Raw genomic sequence first — 11,133 nt, forward strand, 5'->3', positions numbered from 1 at the left:
AACATCTTTATTAGTCATGCACTTTTTTCAAGAGTGTTTACTGAACTTTTCCAGTTCTTTTATCATTTTCCGCTTTCAAGTTTGCTCCACACATTTCCATTTTCTAGTCCATGTGGCTACTTTTTTCACTTTGCTTAAAATCCCACTGCAATCATCTTAATATATCATAAAAGTGTTCTTATTTATAATTATGCCTCTTTTAGGCCAAACATTTTATGTCCCAACATTTTAAATGCACCAAAATCAAGACCAACAAGCCTCAATTGACTGCTCAACCTTTATTCAGGCACATGAGACCGCTTTCCAGTTCTCCAAGTAATCATCAGTGCTACAGTTTGGTCTCAAGTGTAATTCACCACACCCACCACCAAGAAGTTGCCCTTTCCAAGCCTCATCCAGCAGCTGCAGACCAGCCACCAGCAGTTGTAGTCTGTTACAGCTCTGAGGCTCATCGACGCCAAACATCAGTCAATCCTCCAAAAGCAGACCCTTTGAAGTCGAGGAAACCACAGCCTGGTTTACTCCTGGTAGAGCAGGAAGCCGGAAAAGGTGCTGTACTTCCACGTGCTGCCATAGATGGCTCCACGGTGCAACCGCAGCCACACTTGGTCCCCTTGAAAGAGTGGCAGAATTGCATGGTTGCTGGCAGTCTCGTGATCTGGGGCGCCATCATTGGCATACGCAGACACCATCACTTCTTCATTGCGCATGAGGTTAACATAGAGGGGAACATTGATTGCCAGCTTCAGGATGTGAAAGATGAACACGTATGTTCCGTTCACTGGACAGGTGAACCTTCCAATGTGGGTGTCGTACGTCTCCCCCAGGTTGCTGTGCAGCTGGTCAAACACGATGGGCTGGTCCAGGTTGCCTGGAGCAAAGTTAGCAGTACGAGAGGCAGTGAACGCTACTCGCAACGGCTGGGAGAGCGGGTACAGCTGCATTGGAAGTAAGGTGGGTTGGTGGCTGTGGGGGGTCATCGGGACCTCCACAGTTGACACGGACATGGAGTCCCCGTGACCGGAATCCACCATGGTGAAGTTCCCGTCCCGTTCTGGACTGCTGACTTGGGAAGAATCACTCCAAGCTGCTGCAGAGGAGAAAAAAACAGATCTGAAGATGGTTGGATGAGTTAAACATCACTATGTAGGTGTGCTGTACTCCTGAGTTTCATCAAAGTCCCAAAGATCCAGACAGGCTAAAGTGCAAATCTGCTGCATCTTTGGGGACTTGGCAGGAGAGCAGCATCTATTCCAGATTACAGAGAAGCCCAAACCCATTTTAAAGTTTTTTTCTGCAACTCTAGAAAATGTATTTCACAGTCATCATTACTCAATAGGATTCAACTAAAACTAGTTAGTCTTAGGAAGTATCTGCATGTACTGATGTTCTCACCAATCGACCCGTGTCTCCCACCTTGTCTGTACACATGCTGATGTGTTGAATCCTGAAAAGAGACGCAGTCAGAAAACAGGGAAAGGTGTCCATCAGTTCCACACCAAAAGTGAAAGGTTTCCAGCCATTCCTGCTGGTCTAACTCCTTACTTCAGGATCAGGTGCCTTCAGTTAGAATCACTGCTTTTGCAGTTTGAATCTACCATAATTCTATTGGATGAAGGCACATTAATAAGTACACCATCTGTGATGGATTTGATGATTAACTGTACTCAAAATACCTCAGTATTTGAGCACAGGCACAGCTAATATGCGGGGCAGTAATAATTACTGCTTGTACACACATTTAATTTAAATGTGATTATCTTTAAGAAATACAAGAAATCTGGAAAACCACACCTGTACTGCTCAGTTCCAGGTATTTATCTCTGAGTCACACTGGCAGAGGTGTTTGGCCAAAGATTTCCTAGATCCATTTAATCAAATTGTTCAAAATGAACCACATTGACTATGTATAATAGTTGACCACAATTGATATGAATCAAACTGATAAAATTAATTTCTAAACCCTTACTACTGTATATGCCAGGACAGTGGTTAGCAGTGTTTCTGACAGTCAGCTGTAAGATTAATCAAAAGCCTTATATAAATCACCAACATCAGGGCTGCCACGAACAGTAGACTAATCGAATATTAAAATAGTCAACTAATTTAATAGTCGATTAGTTGTTACTTTATATTATATGGAGTCAGAGTTTAGTAAAGTTGAAAGTTATAATGGCATTCTGCTAGCTTTTGGACTATTTTGGCATTTATTAAGGTTTTTTAGGCTAATTTGGAGATTAGCTAAAATCTCAGCTACATGCCAGCTATTTTGCCTAATTTAGGATTTTTTTTCCGTTTTTTTGGCTATTTTGGAGTTTAGCTAATATTTTAGCAACATGCTAGCTATTTTGGAAGAGAGTGTGGAAAAGAAGTGAAGAGGAGAGTGCAAGCAAGTTGGAATGGGTGGAGAAAAGTGTCAGGTGTGATGTGTGACAGAAGAGTTTCAGCACAAATGAAAGGAAAGGTGTACAAGACTGTGGTGAGACCAGCCATGTTGTTTGGACTAGAAACAGTGGGACTGAAGAAAAGACAGGAAGCAGAGCTGGAGGTAGCAGAGATGAAGATGCTGAGGTTCTCTTTGGGAGTGACCAGGATGGATAGGATCAGGAATGAATACATCAGAGGGACAGCACATGTTAGAGGTTTTGGAGATAAAGTCAGAGAGGCCAGACTGAGATGGTTTGGACATGTTCAGAGGAGAGACAGTGAATATATTGGTAGAAGGATGCTGAGTCTAGAGCTGCCAGGAAAGAGGTCTAGAGGAAGACCAAAGAGGAGGTTTATGGATGCAGTGAATGAAGACATGAAGGTGGCTGGTGTTAGAGTGGAGGATGCTGAAGACAGGCTTAGATGGAGGAAACTGATTCGCTGTGGCGACCCCTGAAGGAAAAAGCCCAAAGGAAAAGAAGTATATTTTTGAGTTTAGCAAATATTTCAGCTGCATGCTAACTTTTTTGGCTAATTTTGGTGTTTTTTTTCAGTTTGAGGCCAGTTTAGCTTTTTACTAATATTTTAGATGGCTATCAATTTCAGCGTTTTAAGCTATCAGCACTAGCATTTTCAGCAGCCAAATTCTGCTTACAGCATTCATACTAGCATTATTGCAGGTAATGTTATATATCTAGTTTTTAGTTAGTTTAAAGCTAATGATGGTTAAAATGTGTGCTTTACTTAAAGTTTGTGCATGACCCGATTAGTCGACTAATCTAAAAAAATAATCAGTGATTTGCCGACTATTAAAATAATCTTTGTGGCAGCACTAACCAACATACTATTTATTTTTATACCATGGCCTAGGTGCATACTTTATTCCGATTGGGTGCTGGGTGAGGATGAAAAAGTGATAATCCACGGTGATAATGGACACCTAGAAATGATGTTCCGGTCACATAGCCCAAATGTTCTACATCCCTGCGTAGTCTTCTTTAAAACAAACTTTAGTTTCATCATCTGGACAAAAACAAGCACTAAGAAGTTAACTTTTTCTCTGAACTGATGCTTTATTTAACCCATCATGACGATCAGCAAATGTATATCACTTTCCTTTGCCACTGTAGCTGAGGTCGGTGCCACCATTGTCAACACACAACGTATTAAATAGTCTACGCTAATCTAAACCGAAAAAGTAGAACATACTAAAAATCGATAGTATATTTTTTTGTAAGTGACCATGTACAAGTGTGATAATTCACAATGAAGTGTGCATTATCAGAAATGAATGTATGCCATGGAAGCCTGAACAGTCCCCTTACACTCATTTAAGCCCAGTCCATTAAATCCTCTTTTTGCTCCAGACCTTTTGTCATTTTCATAAGTGTTGCCCCAGTCTAAATTGCCTCAATATATACAGTTAATCAGTTTAACTTGTTCCATTGTTAAATCTCCCTTTTAAAAGTGCCACATGTTTAAGAAGTGTGCAAATGTTAAAGTTGGATTTAGCCTTTGCAGTAAGAAACTAATGGGTTCAGTTGAGAGAAACTCAAACTGTCAGACTTCCTCCAGTCAAAAGGTCACATAACATCACTGGTTGCTTTAAACTGGGCTAATACATATTCAACTGATTTATTCTAAGCTAATATGATCAACATCTAAAAAAACTACTTACTCTCGGAGCATAGAGGAGAGAGCCAGAGTCTCTGACATATGGCTGGGGGATGTAGGCTCCTCCTGGTAGAGAAAAGAAACACTTAGCAGAATTCTCACAGTTTCAGGCTAATATGTAGCCCTGACACATCATAGAATGCTGTAACACTTCTCTTCCATCAATGTCTACAGGATTCCTACAAGTTTCTTCAAGTTAAACTAAGAATTAAGACCCTTTTAAGACCATGCAGGTCAAAAATTATGACCAATTTCTTAGACTAATTCCCATTTTATTGATTATTTCCGATTTTAATTTTTAAAAATATTGCCATTAAAAAAATTAACTATTAAAGAATTTTTTTTTTCTTTTTTTACTTTTTCTGACCAAAACTGTCGCTTCATATCTTGTTTTTGGTAAATGCCGTGATGCTTTAGAGCTCTTTTTAATTTTTAATCAAACACAGGTGGGTATTCAGCATATTAGTCCATAACAACTGGTTTTCCCAATGTTTATTCACATTATTTGATCAAAATCATCTCAGTTGAAAACAAAAAAATAACTTTTGACATGAAATGTGACATGGAAAAATTTCACATAATTTTTTAAAGTTCAGATATCAAAATTCAAGATATTTTTATGGCTTTTTAAGGCACTACTCCCACATTCATAAATGTTATGCTTTTTAAAACTTTTGAAGACCCTGCAGGAACCATGGTCTAGCAGAAATGGAAAATGTAGAAGAGGTGAAACAGCAGAATAGCCAACAAACAGTTGGTGCCCTATCCCCAGGCACATACCTCTAACAGGTCCCCTGTAGTAAGACTGGTTGGTACGACCCAAACCCCCACTTTGGAGGCCAGGAGACAGGAAGTTCTCTCCATTATCCAGCATGTACTGTGGCTGGTACACTACAGATAAACAAGAGAACAGTTCACAGCTGCCTTGATGGGGACGATTTGGGGCTCAGAGTTTTCATACCCAGCAGAGGCTCGTCATCTGTGGGAGCAAACTCGGACGGAGTTTGGGTACTAGCAATGCTGTACTGTGGCTCAGAGAAATCTGCTTTCGACTTGTAGTCCAGTTCCCCAACCTGAGATAAACCTGGTCCTGGCTTGAAGACCTAGAAAAGGCGTGGAATATACTCCACACAAGTTACCCCTCATAACTAGAATTACCAGTTGGGAGAATCTTACCGCCTGAATGTTTCCGAACTGTGCAGAGGTCAGAGCTCGTCTGGTGGGAGGTGTGGAAAAGGTCTCCCTCTTAGGAGGTGTAGAATTGCAAGATGTTAATCCATTAGAGGGGGAGTGTTTACATGGGCCAATAATTGAGATCTGTGAAGAATTCAAAGTCTTTGCACTTTTTCAACATATCAAAACACAAACATTTGGTCATTTTTCCACAAAAGAATCCATGTACACAAGAGGAGTTATTCTCTTCTGCAGAAGCATCAGGTAGTTCTCTGCTGTAGAGAGGAGGAGAGGAAAATTGTTTCCTGCAGTCCAACTGAAGAGACACCTGCAGAGAAGAGATTATTTCATTGGTTATTAAAGAAAGCAGAACTCAAATGTGCGTTTCATCCGCTAATCTACAGCTGCTTCTTACATGAGGTAGGTCTTTCGAGGAAAGCTCCAAGTCAACTCGATCAAGACATTGTTCCCCACTTGACACACTGGACTTGCGCTCTTTCAGCCTATTAGGCAGCGGGGTGGACTGAACAAGGTCGAGAAATGAGACCAGGACTATTCTAAAACTGCATTAAAAGGCAGGCAGACTTCAGCATAAAAAAGATGAAAGCTTACACTCATCACTTTGGGTAGAATATCAGACGGACTTCTTAGACCACCGTAGGCTGGTAAAATGACAAGGTGGGAGGTTGATTAGAAAATTACAACATGTGGGCTTTATTATATTTTATGTGCTTAAGCAACTTCCACAAAGTTAACCCAGTGTGAATCTTGTACATACATCAAGAGAAATAGACCATTTGGTGCAGCTTGATGCTAAGTACATCTACTCTGTTAGTTTTTCCCTTTAAATTTTAAGTGGCCTTAAATTTCTTAAAGCATATATGACCCCCCAGTCAAACCACTGACGACTGCCCATTACATAAAGCTGTAACTGCTCAGTTGGCTTCCTCTGGGTTTTGTTGATGTGGCACAAACCAGCGTTCTAGCAGCTTTAAGAACTTCTGAGAACTCAAACTGTGGGACACAACCTCGGAGGTCACTTATAAACCAATAAGAGATTGGTCAAGCCCACAGTCAGAGGACTTTAACATAAAAATATGAGCCCAATCAACACAACATTGAGAGGACCAAACTTAGAAGCCAGAAGAACAAACAAATAAAGGATATTTCTTTAGGGGATAAAAGAGCAAGAACCAGATGAAGAGAGTGGACTCTGATAACTGACAGACTAGAGGTTGTGTAGTGCAGTAAATTACCCAAAGGAGAAGAAGCCCCAGATGGAAGTCTCTTGGGTCTGGGTAGACTGCTGGTAGAATTCTCACCATCTAATAAAGAGTCCTGAACAGAAGAATAAATCATAAATGGCGTATACTTGTATAGCGCTTTACTTCCTTTCTTGAAGGCCAAAAGTGCTTTGCAGTCACACTCCCATTCACACAATAACACACATTCACACACTGCTGACGAACATAAGCACCAACCCATAACCACCAGGAGTAATGTGGGGTTCAGTGTCTTGCCCAAGGATACTTTGGTTATCAAACCTGCAATCTTTGAATCAGAGGTCGACCGCTCTACCTCTGCATCATGAATAGCCTTTTGAAACTTTACTAAATACCTTTGAATTTGTAGTAGAGCGCCAATGCATCTATGATGCACCTATTTTAATTCATATTTCCTGTAATTTCATAGTTCCTGTGTTTGTCATTGAACTGAATTGTTCTTAGGCAATCAAACGGGAACACCAACATTGACCAATTGCAAAAATACTCAAGATTACCTGCATGAAGCTGAAGGAGCCATGGATCTTCAGAATGAGCTCCTCAAGGTGCTGTTTCCTTAATATCGGATCTTTGGGCAAAGTAGATGGGGACTGAAACATTTCCACAGGTATTTCCATTTGAAGGGCCTGCACAGAATAAATAATACTTTTGGGGGGGAGCAAGGGATTAGAATCTTTGCTGCATGTTACACACTTACAGTCTTCGTGCTTTGTTCCCTTTTGGCTTTCTTCTCTTTTCTCTGAGGAGATTTCATATAAAAGATGACTTTTGCAACAAATTTCAAAGATTTTTTTTAAGTGACTTAAGAATGACAGTTTTGTATATTACACCACATTACACAGAATTTAGTACCAACGTTTGTTTAAAAAAAAATTTAAAAACTGAAATAAAATTACTAATTTTGGCCCAAGAAACCTCCCTACCCTAACTGGAGGTTGGTTATCCTAACCCTCAAATTATTCTGTCAGACTGGACTAATTATAAGATTCTCAAGTAAAACTATTTGGGGATTTTGGAATCCAATATGGATGGTTGTGATTTGAAAACCTTAAAAGGGGATATGTATGGCACATATGATTTGTTATTTTTGACAGAATACCTCCAATGTTGGCAGAATACAAACAGATTTGTCAAGCTTTCATGTGCTTTATTAAATCGATGGAAAATAAAAAAAAATCATGGCTTCAAGGCAGACAGTACTCTGGTGCACTGTCAGGAAGGGAGGTAAGATGCTAGAAATTTGGCTTTCTTCTTCCTTACACAGACTTTAAAGAAAAATCTCTTCTGCAAAATCCATCTCTTTATAGACTACATTCTTCCATAGAAATTGACCAGCTTGCATTGCCGGGAGCAAGTTGGACTTGTTCGCAGTACATAGACATAGGTGGGCATGCCTTTTGTGACTAGTTTTGTGAGTGGTCCAGACCAGATTGGTATGATATATTGAGTATTTCCATTATAAAAAAATCGGCCCATTAGGCCAGACTAATTCATACAATTTCTGGTCCCCCATTGGTTGTGGGTCCATACAAAAATGTAACAGACCAGTTGGGGTGGAGCCAGTGTTGTCACACAATGAAATCCATTGATTGGCGGAAAGGCATTACAACAACAGCAAGCATCAAACCAGCGCTTTTCCCAACTCAAGATCCAAGGCAAAAGTTCTGTCCAGTTTTCGGCGGTATTCTTCTTCGCCTCCCACAATCTTCTCGCAAAGAATATTAAATTCTTTGCATTCAGTATTCCCTCCTTATTCACGATGGTTAGGTACCAGAGACATGCCAAATTCGAAAATATGGAGAACCGCTGTAGACGCACTATTATGACTCACAGCTACACCATTGTTCTACACCTTTCATGCATCTTGATGGTCCAACACTCAACGGAAGCGGTCACTGGATCATTCTAAACCAGCCAGGAGTGGACTGGTCCAAAAACAAGTTAATAGAGACCCAGCCAAGGGCCAAAGGGAGCGTGGGTTGGGGACCACAGGGCAAGATATTTTTATTTTGTAAGGTCTTTTGTCTCTGAGCCAAGAGCCATGAGTACCTTGCTGTGAAAACCTGGCAGAACAGGTGGGATTTCTTGAGCAGAGTGAGGCTTTTGACTCTGTGGTTTGACAGCTGCTCCTGTGACTTGGCTCCAGGTAAATAAAGAAAAATTGACATAAGAAAATGGTAGCTTTAGTTCATTTTTATTGTGCAGATAAAAAAATCTTCTTGCCAGTTGAAAATAAGTTTTCTCAGGACAAAAACGTATTTATCTGGTAAAAGAGGAGTTCTCTTCAGATATGAAACTTTGACACACTTCTACAAGTGTGATGAATCTCTTTGGTTCCAAATATTGTAAACACAACTTAAGGGTAGGAAGTGCCTTGCAGCCATGACCTTTTTCCTATGTCACTGAAATCTTGATAACCACACAAGGCTTTTAATATTGGTTTATTGGTGGAAGTAATCCTTTTTGTGCCAGCAGATGAAATGGTTTTTACATTTCTGGATAATTGGGTCTGAAACAGATCATTATTCAAAGATTTAGCAGAAATACATGCCAAAATAATGGGTTTACCATGGTCAGTGTCCTGAACTGTGGTAATTGGTCAATTGGGGGTACCGTTTCCCTTCCAAGTTCATCTTAACATCCGAGAGCCTATTGACATTCCCCTCTTTTTAACAATATCATAATTTGATAACTGAAAACAAATTAAGTAAAACTGACTGGTTTGAAGTACTTTAATTGTATGCTGCAATAGTCTTTCAAATCAAACAGTACGGATATAGCCAGCCAATAAAAGCCCTGCGTTTCTGGAATACCAAATGTTTAATTTGATCTTTGATAGTATACATCCATTACCCCCAGCACCAGCTGCCGATGGCCCCTAGAACTGAACCCATACCTCCATGGGAAGATCTTTAGCCATCTTTGATCAAACTAATATGTGGTTTAACCCTAACAGCACCTATCAAGGGACTTTAAGGGCTTTTATCTTGAAACCTGAACCACCCAGCTTTCACTTAAAATACATAGTTTAAATTATAAATGTGCATTAGAACATAAAACATTAAAAAAAAAAGCCCACCTACGAGCAGCTACTGAGCTACTATATGTTGTCAAGTTGTTTGTGCTACTAAAGCATTTACAGTTTTGCATTCCATCAGTTACATAGCTGAACAAAATCAGAAAAACAGTGGAAAAAGCCTGAGGTCATTTTTACCGGTTTGGAAACAGTATGCTTCTTTGATGCAGCTCGGACAGCCTTAGGGATGAGCATGGCAGCTCCCCTCCAAGGTTTTGGGATACCAGTTGGTGGGGATGAGGGTCCATCAGAGGTTTCAGCATCCCAGCTGTCAGGAGGCTCCTGCTCCTTCATGGACTGGAAATCATCCTTCCAGTTTGGATTGTGGGGCCCTCTCACATCCTGCAGGGGTAATCTGGGGAAAAGCTAATCCAGCAACAGATCAGTGGATTTAGGTACGACAACTGCTGTAAACCTGAACTGATCGGGACTCTCACCTCTTTGGAAGCGCCACTTGCTTTTGAATTTAATAACGGAAAAACCCACCCAAAAAACAAAACATGAATGTTAGCTAACAGTTCACCATTTGTCAAAGTTCAAGGCCCTTATCTTGTTGCTGACTCACGGTGCAATCCAAACTTTTCCCCCACAGATACAAAACATGTATTCCACCACCATAATACCACCAACATTGTCCCAACTTCATACCAACAGATGTGCCCGGATGTCCAGATAAATGTAGGTATTTAGCTAAAGTATGTGAGGTTTTAGTGACAGGACAAACCCCTTTTGGGAGTAGGAACCACACTTTACAATCTCACCAGGACAGGCAATCTGTGAAGGCATGCCAATGTACTTTGAAAATACATTTGGTTTCCAACTTAGAGGGTCAAGCTCTTACTGCTGCGGCTTCCTAAGCTCAGAGACAACTCTGGAGACTTGTTGGGTTGAGGCTGAAAATGGCTAAAATACTTGCAATCCATCAATCTTGTAAGCTCCTCTTTCAGCAGCTTATCTGAAAAAAATACAAAATTGACAGAACTTTAAACTTTCCATCAATTTAGCTCAGACAATGTCATATTCTCCTCGTCAACCCAGAATATTCACAAGTGGATCCAGCCACTGGTTGGTCCTTTCCCTCCAGAAGGTCCATGTAGACCAGTGCAGCATCCTGCATCTGCTCATCCAGGCTGCAGAACACAATGGCAGGCTTAGCAGACAATCACCAGCTTTACATTTTTATGCATTAGACCAACACTCAAGCTGAAACAGTAAACAGTCCTTTAACAGACTCTTATATAAGGTACGACAATGGCCCTTTGACAGACTCACCTCAGTCCGTTGTCTCTTCGGACGCCCAGCATGGCGGCAAGCCGGTTCAGGCTGTGCAGCTTTTGGATGGGGATGTGGGGTGCCTGGTTGTTTCCAGTCATCAAGTCCTTCTGGGTGTGCTCCTGCTGCATATTACCCAGGAGGTCGTGGATCTTCAGTACCGTAGCCAGGCGCCTCCTCTCTACCTCCAGCCTCACCGTCTGATCTTGTTTAACAACCTTCTTCTGG

The 11,133-nt window shown here is 40.8% G+C and overlaps 1 protein-coding gene across 1 annotated transcript in view; it reads right to left on the reverse strand.

The window, feature by feature from the left end:
* Window positions 1–258: 258 nt before the first annotated feature.
* caprin2 (caprin family member 2) overlaps window positions 259–11,133 on the reverse strand; it is a 15,156-nt gene continuing 4,281 nt past the window's right edge. Inside the window, exons 6-22 of the mRNA XM_024262961.2 lie at window positions 10,906–11,129; window positions 10,681–10,763; window positions 10,475–10,588; window positions 10,071–10,090; window positions 9,772–9,999; window positions 7,255–7,296; window positions 7,055–7,183; window positions 6,531–6,612; window positions 5,887–5,936; window positions 5,690–5,797; window positions 5,504–5,602; window positions 5,278–5,418; window positions 5,063–5,204; window positions 4,882–4,992; window positions 4,106–4,167; window positions 1,396–1,447; window positions 259–1,090 (exon numbers count right to left, since the gene is read on the reverse strand). Of these exons, the coding sequence (XP_024118729.1) occupies window positions 519–1,090; window positions 1,396–1,447; window positions 4,106–4,167; window positions 4,882–4,992; window positions 5,063–5,204; window positions 5,278–5,418; window positions 5,504–5,602; window positions 5,690–5,797; window positions 5,887–5,936; window positions 6,531–6,612; window positions 7,055–7,183; window positions 7,255–7,296; window positions 9,772–9,999; window positions 10,071–10,090; window positions 10,475–10,588; window positions 10,681–10,763; window positions 10,906–11,129 (2,259 nt within the window). The 3' untranslated portion in view covers window positions 259–518. The remainder of the gene's footprint in view (window positions 1,091–1,395; window positions 1,448–4,105; window positions 4,168–4,881; window positions 4,993–5,062; window positions 5,205–5,277; window positions 5,419–5,503; window positions 5,603–5,689; window positions 5,798–5,886; window positions 5,937–6,530; window positions 6,613–7,054; window positions 7,184–7,254; window positions 7,297–9,771; window positions 10,000–10,070; window positions 10,091–10,474; window positions 10,589–10,680; window positions 10,764–10,905; window positions 11,130–11,133) is intronic.

The sequence above is a fragment of the Oryzias melastigma genome, unplaced genomic scaffold (assembly GCF_002922805.2).
Source record: "Oryzias melastigma strain HK-1 unplaced genomic scaffold, ASM292280v2 sc00293, whole genome shotgun sequence".
In the NCBI taxonomy this organism is placed as follows: Eukaryota; Metazoa; Chordata; class Actinopteri; order Beloniformes; family Adrianichthyidae; genus Oryzias; species Oryzias melastigma.